Raw genomic sequence first — 19,954 nt, 5'->3', positions numbered from 1 at the left:
ACTGGCCAGCCGAGCCACCTCCCTGCACTTCCTGTTGGGTGGCAGTGTCCCAGGTGCCTCAGCTGAGAACTTGTCTCGTTCTGCACGTCCTGTGCTGAGCGCAGTACCTGTCCGTGCAGGTAGGCACTCTGTCCATCAGGGAGGGTTGTGTGAATGTGCCAGAACCTTGGGTTCTGAGACTGACGCGGCCCGACCCCTGCCTGAGGGCAGGAGACTTCTTTCCCTGAGCTGAGCCTCAGCTTGCCCATCTGCCAAATGGGTGTAAGGACCCTGTGGTCAAGGAGAAGTCAAGGAGTCATGGACAGGGAGGTGTTGGTGACCGCTGTAGGCCTTCCTGGAAGTCCCCCATCACCCGAAGGGCAGGTGGTCTGGGGTCAGGGGCCTCAGAGCCCCTCCTGGCCGCAGAGGATGCGACCCTCGCCCCTCCTGAGGTGGGTCAGGGAGCCACGCCTGAACCATGAAGAAGCAGGGAGAGGTCATGTTTGTCTGAAATGCGTCACAAGGGAAGACTGCTGTGGCCCCAGCTTGCGGGGCTCGCCTGTGCGTTCGGGGCTGCCCTGATCAAGTCAGGGGACTGGAGACGAAGCCCCAGGGGTGGGCGGAAGCACCAGGGGCGATAATGTGGACACGGGGTGGGGAAGAGGTGCCCTCGGAGCTGTACTTTCCAGAGTCCACAGACCTGGTGGCCTGAAGTCACGTCCCCGGCTCGGCCCACCCCCGGATCCTCGAGGAAGTTCCGTGAGAGGCAGCCACTCGCCCGCTGGAAAGGCGGCCCCGGCCCCCGACCCCGGCCTTGGCGCCGTCTCCGGGCCGAGGGGAGGGGAGAGCTCGGCGCTCCTGTGGTGTCCGCGGCCGGCGCCCGGCGAGCAGCGCCCTCTGCTGGTCTCTGCCCGGCAGGGAGGCTGGGCCCGGCGGACTGTGCCCGGGGCTGGCGGCGGCCGGTCCCCATCTACGAGGCGAGGTCCTGCAGGGACGCTTGCCTCTGGCGCCGGAGCGGCCGGCGCTAGTCCTTGCACTTTGTGGCCCCGGCTGTGGTCCCATCTGTCCTCTCGCAGGCCGGCGCGGCTGTCATAGCGCTGGGGCCCGGGCCGCCGTCCACAGCACGCTCAGCGGCGGGAGCAGTGTGGCCAGCAGCGGGCCCGAGGCCCGCGGGGGAGGGCCGGCGAGGGAGGTGCAGGAGCAGACCTCGTAGCCGTCCCCTGAGCGGCTCTGGTCGTGCTGTCCCGGCGGGGCGTGGGCCCCGGCCTCTCCGTCCCCACCCTCGGAGGGGTCGGCCGGCAGGTCTCTGCACACCAGCCAGTCCCGGGCCGTGGACTGCGGGTACCCGGGCGCCACCTCCAGCTCGCTGTCCAGCACCTTCCAGTACTCCTTGCCGCGGAAGAAGTAGGCGGCACCTGGGGGAGAAGAGAAAAGGCTGTTGAGCTCTGGGCCCCTGCAGCATGTGGGATTCAGGCCAGACAGCAGGAGGACAGGGCAGCCAAGAACTGTGGGGCCAGCAGGAAGGGTGGAGAATGTCTAATGCGAGAGTCAAAAGTCTTTGTCTCAGCCCGGGAAGCCCATCGGTGGGCCCTAGAGCCTCCCAGGCCGGGGAAAGCTCAAGGAGCAGCCTGGAGGCAGGGGGATGGCTGAGATGGACTGCTTCTTTCCATGCTGGGGTTTACGGAGGGCCTACTCTGTGGCGGGCTGTTCCAGGTACTGAGGACACCCTTTGAAAGCAGAACAAAGGAAGCTTCCTGTAGGGGTAGACCCTCCCCGTGGGAGGGTGTGTTCTCACTCCTGCCATGCGGGGCTGAAGCACGGAGGGAGGGGCGGCGTGGGTGCGTGGGGAAAGTGTTCTGGGAGGACGCAGGGCAGGTGCAAAGGCCCTGGTGTGCATGCGTGCGTGCTTGTGTGTGTGTGTGTGTGTGTGGCAGCGGGAGGCAGAGGCTGGAGGAGGGACTCGCGTCGAGGAAGAGATGCGGGGGGAGGTAAACAAGAGCCAAAGGGGGCGGGGCCCCGACGCAGGGTGGGGCCCCCGAGGGTCCGCGGCAGACGGGCCGAACAGGCGTGCACATCTGCCCCTGCACCCCACAACGACCCTCTCGCGACCCCCACTCCACAGGCGGGGATTCTGAGGCCGCCCGGGGCTCGCCCTTCCCTCTGGCCGCCGGGCTCACCGTCGGACCAGCGCATGGCGTCGTCGAGAGTGCTGGGCACGCCCCTCCACGGGGGGCTCCGGGCGGGGTGGCCGGGGTCCATGCGACGCGTGTGCTCATCGTAGCGCCAGTGCAGCTGGTCCTTAAAGAAATAAGTCTTGTCATTGTGGGCCCAGGAGAAGGCGGCATCGACGCCGCCCGGCGGGAGGCCAAAGTCCGAGATGGGCCGCGGGTATCCTTCCTCTACGTTATTGTCCTTAAACACCCAGTATCTGTCTCCTGGGGGCGAGAGAAAGAGCCGTGGGCTGGGGCCCCGCCCAGCCCGCCGGGCGGGGCCCCAGCCCTTGCTCCTCCCCCAGGTAGACGCCCGGATGCCATCGCCGGCAGCCTGCAGGAGTAACCCCTGAGCACCTGCTCCGTGCCTGGCTCAGGGCCCTGCACCGGACAGCAGCCCAGGACGCGGCTTCTGATAAGGCGGCCCCTTCACAGACCCGGGGTGAGCCTAGCCCGCGAGAAGCCACTTCGCTCCGCGCTGCCTTGACCACTGCTGAGCACGCTCACGCGCAAAGCAGGAAGGGCATGGGTGGAGGCCTGACCGCACGTGCGTGCGCGTGTGCACCCTCGTCAGGCAGACAAGGACAGAGCGGTTAGAAATCACCAAGAACTTCCAATCTGAATGCAAAACTTTCCAAACATGGTGTGATCAAGGGGCTTGTTGGGTATATCCTTGACTTGGTGTTCTGGAAACATCCTTGGTTGCTCTGCCACGGAAGGGTGGGAGTGTGACATTACGCTCTGGGAGGGGTTGCCATGTCTACGCCCACCCTCACCAAGGCTTAGCAACCATCAACCCCGTTATTTAGAAAACAAAGAAGCAACACGTTTACAAATCCTTGGCCGGAATCCAAGGGAGATATTGGAAGGGTCAGTAAGCACTTAAAGTGTTCTGCGGGCTGCGAGCCTCCCGCAGCGCGGGGCACGGGGCAGGTGCTCAGTCGGTACGAACCGGTTGGGCGCACAGATGAACCGGCTACTCTCTGCTCTGTGCTCTAGACCCACAGAGCCAGCCACAGGACTGGCCTCCCGTGCAGACACAAGCTTTGGGGGTCCTGGGGGCTGCAGGCTGCGGCTCCCCGCCAGCGATGCCCGGCAGGCACCCGGGTGGGGGCCTGCCCACCTTTGAAGAAGACGATCTTGTGGTCACTGGTGCGCTCATACACGGCATCCACGCTGTCCAGGTGCAGCGGCAGGCCCCGCCAGAAGCGGTGCATCTGGGCCGGCTGCAGCGACACCAGGTGGCGGTCCCGGGTCAGCCGCCAGAAGTACTTGCCTAGGGAGACAGAGGGGGTGGAGCTTCAAGGGGTGGGGCTGGGGCCCGCCCGCCCGTCAGTCCACCGGCCACGGGGTCCAGCGGTGGGGGCGGCGGGGGGGGCGGTTACCTTTGAAGAAGAAGGCCTCGCCGCGGATCTGGGCCACCGCGTCGAAGTGGGCGCTGCACCGGTGGGGCACGTCCTTCCTGGGCCTGGGTGCAGAGAGAGGGGGCTGGGCTGGGAGGCAGCCCCACTCCCGAGCCGCCCAGGGGACCAGCGTCCCCAAAGGGTCCTCACGTCACTGCCTGCAGGCTCGGCGACCACAGCAGTTTAGTCAAGGGAGAGGCGAGAGGAAGTGGGCCCCATTCTCGCCGTTCAGGCCGGCGAAGACGGAACACCGAGCCAACGAGCGGCAGGGAGCTCAACGCTGCCGGCGGGGGGGACCCCGCGAGGCCCCGAGGAGCCCGCTGGGCGCTGGCCCCGGCAGCGCTGCACGGCGCGCACACCCCTTGTGACGGCGAAGGATCAGGAACAACTTAAATGCTAAGCCCGGGGCAGGGCGCCAGCGCACCGCGGTACCGGCACAGCTCAGAGAACCAGGCGTCTTCACACAGACGCGGAGGCCGCCGCCGACCCGGCGAGAACCCGGGCGCACAGCCGCGCGCGACGGCCCCGCCGCGTTCACACACGCGCAGCGTCCTCACACACGCGCGCGCGCGGAGCCTCTCTGGGAAGACGCACATTGCCCGGGGCGGGGCTGGGAGGTCGGGGTGGGGCCTAACTTCTCACCGCAGGCACCGCGTCCCACTGACGCGTACTACTTACTTACTCAATAAATAAACGCAATGAACAGAAGCCGGGGCGACATCTGTCGCCCTCGGTGGAAATTCACCACGTACAGCTAAGTGAGGGAAGTGTGAAGCCATTCCACTTTCGGAAAACCAAACCCCAAACCAAACCACAGCAAGTCACAGAAGCCATAGATTTCTGTCTGTGTTTAGGCTTTTGTGTGATGTGAAGGTAGCAAGGAGGCGTGCCAGGCTGAGTGCAGAGGTGGGGGTGGACAGGGACGCCCCTCCCCGGGTTCTGTGACACTTGTTGTGTTGGTTGGGGGCTCAATGTCCGGCCCCCTGAGAGCGGGCGGGCTCCGACTGCTTAACCAAAGGGCTCACTGAAGAAACTGCTGAGGCAGGGCCTTAAAAGGCGGGGGGCAGCTTCCACCTGGTGTCCCGCAATGCCAGCCCTGCGGACGGATGCTCCCTTGGGACCCTCAGTCTCGGCATCCAGCCTTGAGCCCAGGCCACAGATGGGTGCCCTGGCGGAGCACCCGTGTCAGCCCAGCCCAGGCACTGGATCTGAGTCAAGATGCCCCTGGACGATTCCAGCTACTGTCCCCGACGCTGCAGAGTGGAGACCAGCCCCGCACTGTGCTGTCCAAACCTCTGACGCACAGAACGCGGGAACCTAATTCCACCGTGGTTGATGCCACGAGACTGGGGTGTTTGTTACACAGCAGTAGATGGCTAGGACAAAGGGAGAGGAATCATGCATTTGAAATCTGGTTCTGGGCTGCGGTGAGCAAGCATCCCCTGTGCTGTCTGAAGGACAGAAGAAAAGCCAGTGTCACTCAGCACTCAGCTGGCCCAGAAGAGCCCGGAGCTCAGGGCTCTGGGCCACTGCTGGGGTGGTGCTGGTGTGGAGACAAGGGGCCCACAGCTTACAAGATGCTGGACCGATTGTCGGGGGGCTCCGGCAGGAGGGGGGGCTCCTCAGGCTCTGGGGTGCCCGGCTGTGCCGTGGGGGACACGGACTCCCGCACACCTGTGGAGACAAAGAGGCTGAATCAAAGCTGGCAAGTCCCACCACCCCTCCTGGACCCCCCAGGGTGGCCCCGAGGCTACTGGATGGGCGGGCACCGGGCTGGGGGGGGGTGAGTAGAAGACACAGGTGCCTCAATGACTCAAAGGAGTGTTTACACAGCCCCCCAGCTCGGCTGCTGGGTACAGACCCAAGAGAACAGAAAACAGGTGTTCAAACAGAAACTTGCACGTGACTGTGCATCATGGCATTATTGAGAATGGCCCAAAGGTGGAAACAACCCAAATGTCCATCAGCGGAAGAATGGATAAATACAATGATCCAGCCGTAAAAAGGAACGAATTACTGACGCATCCAACCGTGACAGGGATGGCCCTTGAAAACACACGCTAACTGGAAGAGGCCGACACAAAAGGCCACCCATTGTATGATTCCATTTACACAAGACGTCTGGAATAGGAGATCCAAAGAGTCAGGAGATGAGTGTTTACCAGGGGCGGGAGGTGGGGAGTGACTGCTGATGGATGGCGGGGAGGCGGTGATGAAACAGTTCTGGAGGTGGTGGTTGCACAGCGCTATGAGTGTGCCAAATGTCATGGAATCATTCGCTTTCGAATGGTTAAAAAGGCAATTTTACTACAATAAGAAAAGCCCACAGATGTCGGAGGGTGGTGAGGTCTGGGGGCTGTAGGACCCACTTCACAGGTGGTAAGGACTGGACAACTTAATACTTGTAAGTGCTGGGCACCGGGCCACCAACGCCGGCTGTCACAACCAGAAACGACTTGGGGGCTGAATGTGGGATCTCGTCCACGGCTCTGAGAGATCCGGGTAAAGGCCAGCGGGGCCCCAGCTCCCAGGGACCCCTGGTGACAGAACTCACCCACTAACTCAGTCCACCCGTGCTACGGAGCAGGGTGTCGCCAGGTGGGTTCGAGATGCTGAGCGCGCGGCACTGAACGTGGGGTTCTGTGCTCCGGGGGTCCCCAGCACCACTGCCCCGCCCCGAGCGACCTGTACCTGGCTTTGGTGGGGGGTGACTCACCGTACAGCTGCCAGATGCGCACCCTGTCCGCATAGGGGAGCCCGTAGCGCAGCGGGTCGCCCACCGGGCCCTGGTAGTATGGCTGCATGATGGAGCGCGTGGCCGCCACGTGGCCCAGCCCGATAGCGTGGCCGAACTCATGGACAGCCACCGCGAACAGGTCCACACCGTGGGTATCTGGGGACACAGGCGCCAGTGAGCCATGGGAACGACCTCCAGCCCTGGCTGGGGCGGGGACCTGTGGGGTGGGGTGTGGTGGTGTGTTGTGTGGGTCACACAGGAGACCCTGGTTCTGGACCAGCAGGTTCTGTAGTCACTCAGGACTTGTCTGGTTCCCATGAGGCCCTATGGGGCCTCCAGGGGCTTCTCTGGTCCTGGGGTCTCTTGGCGCCCCTGCCAACTACAGCTGCTGCTCACGGTAAACTTGGTAAACTTTTCTGTACAGGCCACATGGTAATATCTCAGGCCTTGCAGTCCATCGGGACCCCACGTCACAGGGAGCCCTGAACCTCACAGTGTTGAACAGATCCCCCAGGCCCTGTAGGAGGGACCTGGGCTCCCATCCTGGCCGAGAGACCTGGTCTCTCCACCTGGGCTGGGCTCCCCGGGCTGCCATGCAGACCAGCTCCACGAGGGCTCCTGTCTCCCCTGCCCAATGCCACGTGGCTCTGACCACCCCCCCACCTGAACCTGGGGGCCTGCGACTTCCTTGGCCAGTGGGACTTAGCAGAGGTGATGACGCGCCCAGGCCTGCAGAGACCTTGCACGCTTCTGCTCCCTCTTGGAAGCAGAGGCCGGGATGAGGACAGGCCCGCCCCATGGAGTCAGGTCGCCCTGCTGTCCCAGGCCCACGAGCCCAGCCAGGCAGAGACGGCTGGGGACGTCAGCCTAAACTAAATGGCAGAGCTGACCTCCTGAGCTAGACAGAGGCCCAGGGCTCTGGGCCAGGGCACCTGGACCGGAAGGAGGTTACGGCGGCTTCCTCATCCTGGGGGGCTCCCGACAGCCTCGTGGGGTCTGTGGGGGGCCCAGGGCTACACAGGGTCCCTGGCACCGCCCCCGCTCAGCAGGACGCACCTGAGGAGCGGAACGTCCAGGCCTCGTCATCGTCGAAGTGGGTGTCCCCTGCGGTGTGGTGGTCCCCCGGGAAGAAGGCATGGGCCACCGTGCCGCCCGGGCCATCGAAGGGGTAACGGTCGTTGTGGTCGGCCTTGGAGAAGTCGATCTGGATGTCGGCAGCACTGCCCGCCACCTCGTGGAAGTTCAGGGGCGTGATGTCGCTCCAGACTTTGAGCGCGTAGTGCATGAGCGCCCGCACCGTGTCGCGGCCCAGGGGCGAGTCCCGCGGGAATGTGCGGACCCTGGGGCGGGGGCAGGCAGGGCCAGAGATGGGGGTGGGTCACGGGGATGGGTCCAGTGCCCCCGCCCTGGGCTAAGCTATGCTTCTGGAACACCCCGGGCACTGGGGACCTTATTTGTAAGTGTGTTTGCAGATACAATTAAGGCAAGGGTGGAGATGAGGTGTCCTGGGTTAGGGTGGCCCCTAAACAGAGTGAGTGTCCTTATAAGAGACAGAAGAGGACACAGACATGAAAGGAGAAGGCCACGTGAAGACGGGAACGGGGACTGGAGCCACAGGGCCCAGGGTTGCCGGCAGCATCTGGGCAGAGGCCAGGGCCAGACTCTCCCTTTGAGCCTCTAGGGGACCAGCCCTGCGACCACGGATCTCAGACTTCTGGTCTCCAGAGCTGAGCAGACCAATTCCCGTCTCTTAAACCCTCGTCTGTGGGTGTTTATTTCAGCTTCCCCTCCTCACCCCAAAGTTCAGGCCCCTGGGAAGGACCTGTCTGGGGGAGCCCACCCACCCACCTCCACGACAGGTTTCTTTTGTTCCACTTGGTCGGGGCTGGAGCCTGGCGCCTCCTTCGAGCCGGGGCCGCCGCTGGGAGGTCAGGGAGGGAACAGCGCGGGGTTTTCATCAGTGCCAGGGTGGCCTCATCTGCAGGGCGGGTGGGGGTCAGGAGCCAGGCCCAGCTCACCTGGGACTCCACGCACCAGGTCTAGGGGTCGGGGGGCGAGGCCCGGGCCTCCAGCTGCCTCAGGCCACACTGCGGGGGGATGTCCACGGACCAGGGTGGGGTCATTCAGAGCATCGACTAACTGATGGCCCTGAGCAGCCAGAGGGACACGACCCCAGCTTGGGCCCGTGTAGCCAATGCTTCCTGTGTCTCACGGGACACACACCTGACCAGCTCTGTGTGTGACACGTGTCTACTCCTGGGAGGCCTGGGAACAGATGGGTCTCAATCAGCCAGCCTTGCAGAGGGTCTTTACAAAAATAAAGTGGGGTGCTCACAGAAACACCCCAGATTTCTGGTTTCTCTTGGAAAGCTGGGGTTTTGACAGCACAGGGCTGGCACTCCCACAAGGGCAAGAGTCACCTGGGGCGTGGGTGGCCAGACCTCCCCCACCCCACAGCTGGCCTGTGGCCATGGCACTGAGACCTGGCTGTGAGTGTGGAGATGGGGTCTGGGCGCTGGCACACACTCACCTACCACTGTGCCCACACTGCAGGATGGGGAAGGGACGACGCAGGGGTCCCCACGTGGCAGGAATCCTCCATCCTGGCCCTAACCCCACCCACCACGGCAGGCTGGAGGCAGGGTCAGGAGGACCCAGGCGCAGCACCCGTCTCCCACTGCACCCCAAGGACTGACCCAGGACGCCAGTGGCCTCCAGGCCTCCAAACCGCTGCATGGCGGCAATGGCCTTGGACAGCTCCTCCTGTGTCTGCAGCTGCCCCGTCGTGGGGTCCGCTGGGGGCAGGTAGCCGAACTTGCTCAGCCACTCCTGCGGGCAGAGAGCAGAGTGAGGGTGGAGGTGGGGACTGGGCCCCACAGAAGAGCCCCCTGCCCAGGGCCCATCCCTGTGAGGGGCAGGTCTCTCCCATCCCCGATCAGCACCACCCCCGCCCCAGCCCCTTGGCCCACAGGGCATCTCTTGCCCCTCCCTTCAGTTACTTTACAGTTGGTTGCTGAAATGTCTTCATAAACCTAATGCCCTTCAGGTGGGGTGAGCTTGAGCAGTGCACAACCTGTACAACTGCTCATGGCAGCCTGCCCGCCTCACTCCTCCTGAGGCAGCAGAGTGCCCAGGGGACACTTAAGAAAGTGAAATTTTAGTAAGGTTATTTATTAAACATTTGGAGTGCCAAATTCAGGTCCTGAGCTGGCCTGTGAGGCAGCAGTTGACGACCCGAGGTCTGAAACCCACGCTGAGTAGGGCAACGGCATCTGGTCATGAGCTGCATGTTCACGTAGTCTGGAGTCTGGAGCCAGGCTGCCTGGGTCCAAGTCCCACCTAGCCACCTCCTTGCTGCAGCTGAGGTAAGCCCCTCGCCCCTCTGGGCTGTTGCCTCACCTGTGGATGTCGAGAGGCTGTGAGGACACATGTGGGTGACAATGTGGAAGTGCTCCCACCAGCCCCGGCACAGGTGCTCTCTCTATAAAGCGCATGTGGCACTGTCAGGGGATAGCTCTGCTGAAAAGTGCTCCCGCGGGGATCCCCTGAGCCAAACAGGAAGCAGGAGTGGAGGGCAACCTTGGGCACAGAGAGCCCTATTCCCAAGCCCCAGTCACCTTTACCAGCTATGTGGGGCCCCGGGGACGGGGAGGCACCAATGCCATCCGTGGGGACCCCGGCGGGGCGCCAGATGGCGCTCACGGCCACTTCTCAGGCTGTGTGACAACCCCATGAAAAGCACTCAGCCACATGGACATGGTGCCAGGGGTGGGCTCACCAGCCAGCCTGGGGAGGACCCACAGGAGGCTGGAAGGCAGGGTTTTCAGGACATTCTGAGCCACGCCCCCTCCCAGGCCAGGCTTCAAGAAATGTACCAACACGCAGGCCTTTTTTTGTTTTTGTGGACATTTATAAAATCCTCTTGATTCATTTATGCTACCTGCAGGGCCCCCAGAAGCTTTCGAGTTTGCAGCCCCTGCCTGTAAATTCCCAACCCAGGAATTCCCAGGGGCCTCAACTGATCAGGAGGGGGCTTGGTGATTTGCATATAATTTGCATATGCCCGCAGAGACTCAGCTAGCTTCCTCCCTTTCCAGGAAACCCTGAGTCCTTCCTGGGGTTCTCTCTGTTCCTTTACCTCCTCCCCATGTTCTGACAGGAGGCCCACCAGAATATGCAGAATTTGGAGACCCCCTCGGGTCTAGGGACCCCTGAAAGGCTGTTGGGCAGGACTGGCAGCTGGACATGACTACTCAGTGACCAGCAACCGGGGAAGCTCCCAGTGGACACTGCTGATCAGCGGGGCAGCTCCTCCCAGGGGGCAGGTGACACACTGCTCAGAAGAAGGGGGACACTGGCTGGAGATGCCCTTTCCTCTGGGCTCTGCCATCCTGAGGGCCCTTCTTTTTGGGAGGCCCCCTTCATGTCACTACAAACATGGCAGCCATCAACAGGACTTACAGAGCATGTCCCATGGCTATTCACTGTCCGGGCACTGGAGATGCCCAAGAGCATTCGTGTTAAAATGTGTATTTGTGGCTATGCTTTTTTCTTTCAAGTTTTACAGGCATCTGAAAGTTCTAATTCTGCAGTTTTCTTTCCGAAAGTCAGAACACACACACACACGCACACATTTCACAACTCTTTGTTAAGATCACAGGCCCAGAGCCTTGTAGTTATAGCAGGCCTGCCTCCCACCACCGTGGCTGCTGCCTCCCAGCACCATGGCTGCTTCCTCTGGGAAGTCCTCAGGGATTTCCTCAGACCATAGATGAAGCTGGGGGATGCTGGTCCCCATCCCCCTAACCAGGTAATGGCTCACCCAGACGGGAGCCTGTCCCCACGCAGGCCAGTTGCTTTGGGCAGGCCAGGGCTCAGATACCGCTGGAGAACCACCTACCTCCCGGTTGTCCCCTGAAGGCTATGGTAACAGTTGGGTGTCTGGCCTGAGCAGTCCCTTGCTCCCATCCCTCGCGGGGCTCCACGGGGTTCACGGAGGAGCTGCTCCCTCTGGTTTTTGGGCAGCCCAGCCGGGAGGCCACACACGTCTCTGGGTTTCAGGCCTCAAGAGCACTTGAGGTGGTTTTGAAATGTGTGCCCACATCGAGAAGCTGGGGGTTTTAGCGCAGGTCTGAGTGGCCAGGCTCTGTGTCAACTTGTAGGACAAGGGCAGGGCTGAGGGCATGGGCTGCCTGGGGACAGACACTCCTGCCCGGGCCCTGGGAGCACTGTAGCTCGCAGCCCCTGCCAGACAGGACCGTAAGAATGGGACCAAATCTGGGGGGCTGACAGGGGAGGGAAGGGCCCACCTCCCCTCAGGCTTGGGCTTGGGGGTCTGTCCCCAGTCTCAGACATCCCACCTGCCCCCAGTGCAGATGCCCTGCTCCCCGGCACAAAGCCAGTCTCCACCACTCACGCCCCTGCCCAGCCCGGCTCCTTCCCGGGGCGGGCTTCTGCATCGATTCCAGGACAAGCTGGAGTGGGGGGCCCCAGTGCATCAGGGAAACCCTCAGGAGGTGTCTGACAAGGACCTGCCCCTGGTGGGTTGGGGAGGGTGCTGGCAGGTGGGCCTGAAGAGCCCACAGGGACCTTCGCCCGGCCCTGAGGCACCCTGTTGTCCCAAGTCTGGTGGAAACACAAGTGTCCACAACAAGAAGCCCTCATCCCCGCCGGGGAGGAGCCATCAGCCCTCGAGCCACGGAGTGGTGTAGGCGTGCGTCTGCCTGTCTGTCTCTCCCTCGACTCGCCAGCGCATGCCAGTCTTCAGAGGAGACATGCAAACTCCCAGTGGCCAGGGTGGAATGATTTTCCTGGTAGTTAATACACTTTGGAACATTAGAGGGGCCAACAGGGTGGGAGGGGGTGGAAGTGTTAACGCAGCAGGATGGCCCCTGGGGTGGGGGCCCAGAACTCCTGCTCCCCAGGTGTCCTCAGCCCTGCCCCAGCCCCCAGCACCTACAGAGCCCACGGGTCGCCCGGGCCAGCCCCTTCCTGTGCGCACACACCCGTCCTCCCTCCGCCATCGCCATGGCGACTGTGTCTCCGGGGCAACGAGGCTGTGTGGGAGAAGGGTGAACCTTCCAGGAGGTGGAAGGGAGGCGGACAGGGGTGAGAATGGGAGGGGAGCCCCAAACCCACAGGGCTGCCGCACCATGGATAATTCCAAGGACCCCCGTGAGCTGAGCCATTACTGCAGATGGGAAACTGAGGCCCAGAGAGATGGGTGCCTTGCCCCAGGCCCTGGCGGGAAGTGGGGGCACTGGCCCTGCCCACGGAGGCCTGGCCCGCGCCCGCTGGGTCTTGCTTTCCTCCGCATCCTTTATTGCTGGTTGGTACAACGTCCATCTGTTTACAGCGCTCACGCTGCTTAACGATGTTTAACCTGCACACCGTAAAACTCCCTCGTGACTTGCGCAGAGCTCGGGGAGGGGCCGTTGCCCCGCGGAGCCGCCTCGCACTGGGGCCGCCCCAGCAGGGCAGCCGTCCAAGGGCAGGCGCCTGCTTTGTTTCGCCGCTGCAGCCCCGGTCCAGGCTCCAAGGGCGCTCAGCAAGCCTTCTGCTGACGGGCGGACCCGTGGGCTGAGGGGAGGCTGTGCCGCCGACTGCACGCCGTGTCTCCTCCGGTCCTCCCCATGGCCCCAGGCCTGGCACTGCCGTCCCCTTTGACAGGTGGGGAAGTGGAGGCACAGAAGGGTCAGCTCGACGTGCTGGCAGCGGGAGCAGGACTGGAGTGAAGCCAGCTGTGACCCCGGACAGCTGTCCGCCCGCTGGCACTGGGTGGAGGGCACATCCATGGTCCCTGATGCATCTTGAGGGGCCAGCGTGGAGCCAGCTCTGCAAGGACCGCGGGGACAGAAGGCTGAACTGCCGGCCCTCCCCCTTCACGTTCTAGCTCTAACTGGACACCTCTGGCCTCACGGTGGGTCTGGACACAGGTGTCATCAGTCCCACCGCACAGATGAGGAAACAGGCCCAGGGCCACTGTTGGGGCACGGCCGAGTGCATCGGGGGGTGGGTGGCTTTAGAGCACCTGTCCCTGGGCCCAAGTAACAGTCCCAACAGCGCCCACTGCACACGCCCCTGCTCCTTCACTCGCTCACTCCTCAGCACCCACAAGGCCGGGCTCACCATCACCTCCCGTGTAGATGAGGAAGAGGGCCCATGGCCACCTCACAGAGCGCGGCTCTGGCTGCCGGCTGTGTCTGGCCCGCTTGGGGGTCTGGGCTCTAAAGATCCAGAGGAAAAGGAGCTATGGAACCCCCGCAGGGCGGGTCTTCCCCTGGGGGCTGCTGGCGGTTGGGGTAACCTCACGCCCAGCATCTTCCTGTCCAGCATCGTCTGTCCACCCCACATCCCACCCAGGGCTCGCTGTGCCGTGTGCTGAGGGGTCAGTGAAGACCCAGGGAGACCCCGCCCTGCTATCCACCACGCTGGGGACGGTCTTGTAAGGAAGACCAGTGGTAAGCAAGTGAACCTGGAAGTAGGTGCCGCGAGACGTGGGTGATGTCAGGGTTAATGACTGTGACGAGTGATGCCAACAGTCAGCATCACTGAAGGCTGCCCAGTCACCCACCTGCCCCTCAGGGCAAGGCCGTGAGGACGGGGCGCGCGGTCTGCAGGGCTCAGTCCACACTTGGCATGCAGTAGGCACCTAATAAGTAACGCGGTGGGTCCTGACGAGGAACCTGAGGCGCAGAGAGGTCAGGACACTTGCCACAGTCACACAGCCAGCATGGGCAGAGCCGGGCTTGGAACCCAGGCTGGCTGGCTGCAGGGCCTGTTCCCATGACCACTGTGCTACCAGGAACGTGAGATGGGGTGGAGGGCTCCTTAAAAAGGTGTTGGGAGGTGGTATCACCCAGGGACCTGAAACATGAGAAGGACCTGACCTCAGCTGATGAGCTGAGATGAGAAATCATGGCAGTGGGAACAGCAGGTGCAAAGGCCCTGTGGCAGGAACCGACTTGCGAAGTTCAGGGAGCCTGGGAAAGGAGGTGGTGAGGCTGGAGCACAGAGGGATGAGAGGACGGGAAGGGTGGGTGGGCGGCCAGGTAAGGCGGGACGGTGGGCTCGGCATCCTGCTCAGACCACTGCCTCATTCCTCCTGAGAGCTGGGAGGGGCCTGGGAGAGACAGAGCAGGCTGTCGGCTACAACGTGGCAGATGCGTCTGTCACCCTTCACGTGTGGCACAGACCCTGCACCTGGAGCGCTGCACCGGAAGCTCAGAGCCACCGTTAAGCAAGAGACAAAAGCCATGTATGTTCAAAGCACCCCGAGAAATCCCGAGGAAGGTACTGAGTCAGGGAGCACTCTGATGGGCCCCTGAATCCTCCCAGTCTCCTCCCCACACCCCGGCCTCAGACCGTGAAGGCAGCCTATGTCCGGCAGGATGTGCGCAATTCAGGGGCATCACTCAGCTGACATCCCAACTGCCCTGTTCTCATGGTCCCATTTCACAGGTGAGGAGATGGAGGCCAGCACTCGGAGCCCAGGCTGGGAGCAGAGGCCTGGGCTCCACATGGAGGAGAAACGACACCTCCTACGCCGCCAGGCTGGCCGCTGGCCTGTTAGTCAGAGCCCGCACTCCTGGGGCTCACCCCACAGGCGCCCAGCGTGGTTATGCCCAAGCCGCACGGGCCCCCACACAAAGGCGCCACAAAGACTTCTCAGTCCTCCAGACGCTGAAGGCAGTGAGTGTCCTGGAAGTGAACTTGCTTGTTGACAACATGCCTCTGGGGTGGGGGAAGCGGGGAGGGGGCTGGCTGGGTCCTAGGACCTTCACGCTAAGTTCAAGCTCCCCTGGTCTTGGCTGAGGCCGTGCGCTCGGTCGGCTTCTCTGCCTGCAGCCAGGAGGGATATTCCTGGCCCCAGGCCAGGCCTGACACGGGTCCTGAGTGCACGGAGGGCCTGGAGGCTTGGGCACTGGCGCTAAGGAGCAGGGACCTAGAGGCACTGGCTGAGGCCAGGGTGACTGTCACCCCTGCCACCCTCTCTCCATTCCCAGGAGAGAACACGTGCTCACAGGTGCTCCAAGGTCCTGGCTCCCCTTGCCCCCACCCCCCACCCATCACCCAGCCTCTGCCCAGCCCCCTGGGCCACTGAGGACCCGGCTTATCCCCAGCCACCCTCACACAACCTCAGCCACAAACCACCGCCACTGCCTGGGTGCTGGAGATCAAAAGATCTGCCAACACATGAGGTACGAGGCACAAGGACACACAGACGTTGAGGCTGGGACAGAAGCCGGAGGAGAAGCTTTAGAGGACAGGCCGGCAAATCTGCCAACACACGACGCCTTAGGTGCTCTCTGGGGCTGGGTCCCGCACATACTCACGCCACAGTACCCAGGCGGCCCTGGCAGCTCCTGGCTATGGCCAAGTATTAGGAACAGCCCGCGCGTCCGTCGGTGCCGGGGTCTGGCTAATGGATGTGGCATCCTTGCAATAAAAGGTGACGGTGGACAGAAAGAGCCAGGTAAGTCTGGATGTTCCAACACAGACCATCTTCCAGCACAGACGGCAAAGTGAAAACAGCACGGCCCACGACACTGGGCAGCAGGTTGCCATCCACAAGAATAAGGGTCCGCGATCCCCTGCCCTTTTCTGTGCCCAGACAGCCTCTGCAAGTTTCCTCAGGAAATCAGGGCGCTGATGGCCCCTGCGTCTGCTTCTGCACGGCCTGAGTATCTTCCTGTGGGTATTGGCTACTCAAAAATAAAAGAACGAAAGCGGGCTCAGGCCTGGAGGCTCAGCCCCCCGGAGGGCACGGCGGTTCTTTTGTCCCACTCCACCGCGCTGGAAAGCCCACCATCAGGGAGGCGCAGCGGGCCTCAATCCGGTGCTTTGTTCACACGCTAATGTTCCGGCGGGCTGCGCTGGGCGAGCCCCTCCCGGGTCTGTCTGGCAGAAGCTGGGTCACACTTACAAAGGGGCCCTTCTCCTCACTGGCAGCCCTGGATCTGAATATCCAGCGTCAGTGGGCCTCCAAGGCGGTCTGCAGAGTGGGGCACAAGGGAGTCCCCCCCTCCTCTCCACAAATCCCTGTTGGTCTCGCGGCCTTCCCGCACCTCCGGTGTGATGCTCCAGGGTGTCATTCCTCCAAAGGCCACCAGAGACCGCCCTCTGCCTGCAAACTGGGGACAGGAGGCAGGAAGGCTTCTCCTGCACAAGGGAGGAGGGGTCCTGGCCTTCCCTGGGTGGGGGGATCTCTTGGGGCCGGGGCAGCATCCTCTGCTCTTCACCTACTGAGCCGGACAACAGGGATCGGCTGTCTCTGGGGGCTCCAGGCTGGGGACCCACGTCCCCTGCCCAGTGCCTTCACAGGGTGTGGGGCCGGGTGACCCTCCTGAGGGCCGGGGGACCACAGGGGAGCAGGGAGAGGAGGAGGCATGGAGGTCCAAGCTGGGAGGAGTGTGCCTGACCCGTTTACTCTGGGTGGGCAGCAGGAAACTTCAGAACAGCACAGGGTCTGATAAATGAACTTGGCTGGGCTGGGAACTCCACAGCCTGGCTGTGCGGACCTGAGCCCCATTAATCCTCGACCTGGGCCCCTCAAAGCTGAAGGTGGGGGCCTGGCTCTACTGCCACTTAGTCCAGACCTAGAGACTTAATGACCTCAGGAGGGGATCCAGGAAACCCCAGGGCCCGGAGGAGGTGGACACAGACACCCTAACTTCAGAGCAGTCTGGCTGGGAGGAAGTGGCAGTAGGGTCCCCAGGCGTCTCCATGCAGGAAGCAGGGGCTGTGGTTGTGCCCGCCCAGATGGCTGTGAGGGCTGGGGCAGCTGGGCGGGGGCGGCCCAAGCCTGTTTCTCATCCAGAACCCGTGGCCAAGTCCTGCCAACCATGGGGCTGCGCATGCCGTCCAAATCCCTGCACCGGCCTGAAATCCACCGGAACTCCCGAATGCCAGCGGCCTGGGAGAGGGGCCCCACCAGCACCCCTTTAGGAGAAGGCAGCGGGCTGGGTGTGGGGCAGGGAGCCGAGCACCCTGGCCCCATCCCTTCCTCTGAGCAAGTGAGGGCAACTGCAGGGGCGGAAGCCTCAGAAGCAATCTGCTTAATCTACTGGTCCCCTCGCGCCCTCGTCTGGCTTCCTGGGGTCCTGGGAGTGGCAATACCCAGAAAGTCTGATCTAAATCTTCCAGGTCCAGAGGAGGAGGCTCCAAGCCTGGTGGGCTGCCCAGGGGAGGGGTTGTGGGAAGAGGCCACTGCCGCCACCTCTCAGTATGGTTTCCTAGCCAGTGAACAGCTGATACTGAGGGAAGGGTTTGCAGGGGAAGGCGGTCGAGCTACATCCGAGCCTGGGAACGGCAGGGGGACCCCATCAGGCTCAGGACAGGGTCAAAGGGAGGCAAGGCTGGCCACCCTGGCAGTGGAAGGGGTCATGGAACAGGGCCAAGATTCATGCCTAATGCGAACTGGGAGGCTGGCTCCCTTGCCCTCAACACCCTCAACGGAGCAAACTCGAAACCACCGCTTACGGGGCGCCCACACTCCGCAGTCCCGGCCTTTCCTCGGTTGTGGGTGCGCACCCTCTCCCGTCCCTCGCCACTCCCACTGGGAACGCACGCGGGAAGCACTGTTCTGGGCGGCTACGACTGCCGTCCCGTCCGCCTCGGGGTCCCTTTTGGGGCTGCTCCAAGCCGGAGCCGGGGCTCCGGCCAGGTGAACCCCCAACCTCCGCGGGCTCCTGCGGCTGCGGCGGGCTCTCAGCGCACGGAGCGGGGAAGGGACCCGGTGCCTCTTTCCCAGACTCTGGTGCGCGCGCGTCAGATACAGCCTGCACCCCAGCCTCAGCTTTCCTGCCCAGGAAATGGGTCCAGGGCGTCCGGGTTCCCGCAGGCGCCGAAGCGCCCTGATGGGGTCTCCCCGGCCCGCGGAAGCCTCGCATCCCGGCCGCGCACTCACCACTCCCAGGCTGAGGTCCTCGGCCCGGGGCGCGGGCGCCGCGCGGCCCCCACGGGCGGCCAGCGCGAGCAGCAGCAGCGGCAGCGGCGGGACCCAGGCCCAGGGGGGCGGCGGGCCAGGCCCCCGGGCGGCGCGGCGCCGCATCGCGTTCCTAGGGCGGGCGGCGCGGCGGTGGCAGTCCCCGCGCCCGTGCGCCCCGCGCCCGCTCCCGCTCCTGGCCCGACTGAGCCCCGCACCGCCTCCCAGCGCCGGGGCGGGGCATGCTAATATATGCTAACGACGGCCGCCTGCGCTCGCTCCGCCCCCGCCTTAAAGGGCCCGAGTCCCGCGCCCCCGGGAGGATACTCAGACCCCACCCACGCTCCGCCTCGCGCGTCCACAAGGGGACCTGGGCTGCGGCGGCTCGAAGAAAGGCGCTTCCCGAGTGTCCCCAGACGGCCCCGGGACGGTAGAGGCGTGCAGGCCGGCGCACAGTCCGGGGGTCCTGGCCGTCCCCTAGGGATCGAACCCCCCTCCCGCCCGCCCGCGCGCACGCGGACCCCGGCCGAGCCGGGATTTGCGGTCACTGCTGGGGACCCTGAGCGGCTTCCTCAGCGGGCCGGGCGGACGCTTGGTGGAGCCCTAGCACTGCGATAGAAAGGAGGTGGGGGCTAAATGGGAGTGAGAGGTGGGGGCCGGGTGGAGGGTGAGGTGGGAGCGTGGGAGGGGTCGGGGGGTGGGGTGAGAGCAGGGAGGGGCTGGGAGTGGGGCAGTGGGAGGAGCCGGGCCAGGGTGGGTGGGTGGGGGTGGGGCGAGAGAATAAGAAGGGCGCGGGGCGCGGGGGCGGCACTGACCCTGGTGGGGTCTGGGCGCAGTTGGGAGTCAGCGAGGGCCGGGGTTTGTGGTCACTGTGGAGTTGGGACGGGGAATGATGACGCCTCTTGGGAGGTTAGTGTGTGCCCGGCACGTGCTCAGCGCCTACTGTATTTAATCTCATTCACTTCTCACATCTTTTGAGACAGAAACTATCATTCCCATTTTTCAGATGAGGAAAGTGAGGCCCAGAGGGACTTGGAAGGCCACAGAGCCAAAGGATATTGGACAGGGCACAGGGGTGGCGGGTGGAGGTGGGAGTGGTGGTGGGCGGGGCTGAGATTGAAATGCAAATACCCCTCACCCTACTGGGCTACAACTGCTCCCCTCCCCCACCACTTCACCCCCCCACCCAATCACGGCTGGTGCTGCCAAGACAGGGGTCCCTTCTACCCAGATGAGGACTGGGTTCCAGGCAGAGCCCCCTCCCCACTGTCCTCCGCCAGCTGGGGTCTTGCTCCTCCTATTCCTGTTTGTCTCAGAGCCTCAGTGGCCCCTTCTGAGCATGGAGATTCTGCGTCTGCTTAGAAGACCATGATACTGGCATGTCGAGACTGCGGGCAGTGAGGCAGCCTGCATACGGTGACCCTTCACAGGCACATCCCCCAACTTTGCTCAAGTGCCAGTGGCAGAAACCTAGCTCAGACTGGCTCTAGACAAGGAAAGGAAATTTATGGGCTCGTTAAACTGGGGCATCTTAGAGCACACTGACGTCAGGCAAGGCTGGATCAAGTTGCACAAGAATGTGACTGGAATACGGTCTCTCTCTCCATCTCTGTGTTGGCTTCATCCTCGGGCAAGATTTCTCGAAATGGCAGCAAACACAGGGCGAGCAGCTGCGCCCCACACTCTTCCAGCTTAGGAA

General features: G+C 63.4%; 1 protein-coding gene across 1 annotated transcript; it reads right to left on the bottom strand.

Annotated features, from left to right (window-relative positions):
• Positions 1–458: 458 nt before the first annotated feature.
• MMP17 (matrix metallopeptidase 17) lies at positions 459–18,396 on the bottom strand. The gene is made up of 10 exons (XM_031442460.2): positions 18,238–18,396; positions 9,026–9,158; positions 8,178–8,307; positions 7,386–7,669; positions 6,309–6,485; positions 5,167–5,266; positions 3,575–3,657; positions 3,313–3,465; positions 2,157–2,414; positions 459–1,394 (listed from the first exon to the last, which is right to left on the bottom strand). Exons 1-10 carry the CDS (start codon positions 18,379–18,381, stop codon positions 1,069–1,071), a joined length of 1,788 nt encoding a protein of 595 aa, XP_031298320.2. The 5' UTR covers positions 18,382–18,396; the 3' UTR covers positions 459–1,068.
• Positions 18,397–19,954: the final 1,558 nt, after the last annotated feature.

Source organism: Camelus dromedarius, chromosome 31 (assembly GCF_036321535.1).
Source record: "Camelus dromedarius isolate mCamDro1 chromosome 31, mCamDro1.pat, whole genome shotgun sequence".
Lineage (NCBI taxonomy): Eukaryota > Metazoa > Chordata > Mammalia > Artiodactyla > Camelidae > Camelus > Camelus dromedarius.
This window is presented reverse-complemented; position numbering and strand designations above follow the sequence as displayed.

Bases quoted from the DNA above. Each gene is read 5' to 3' on its own strand.
- MMP17 (XM_031442460.2), bottom strand. From the start codon at position 18,381: ATGCGGCGCCGCGCCGCCCGGGGGCCTGGCCCGCCGCCCCCCTGGGCC. The intron at 9,159-18,237 runs GTGAGTGCGCGG...CTCTGCCCGCAG, and splicing joins AGGACCTCAGCCTGGGAGTG to GAGTGGCTGAGCAAGTTCGG. The intron at 8,308-9,025 runs GTCAGTCCTTGG...CCCGCCCTGCAG, and splicing joins GGAGGCCACTGGCGTCCTGG to ATGAGGCCACCCTGGCACTG.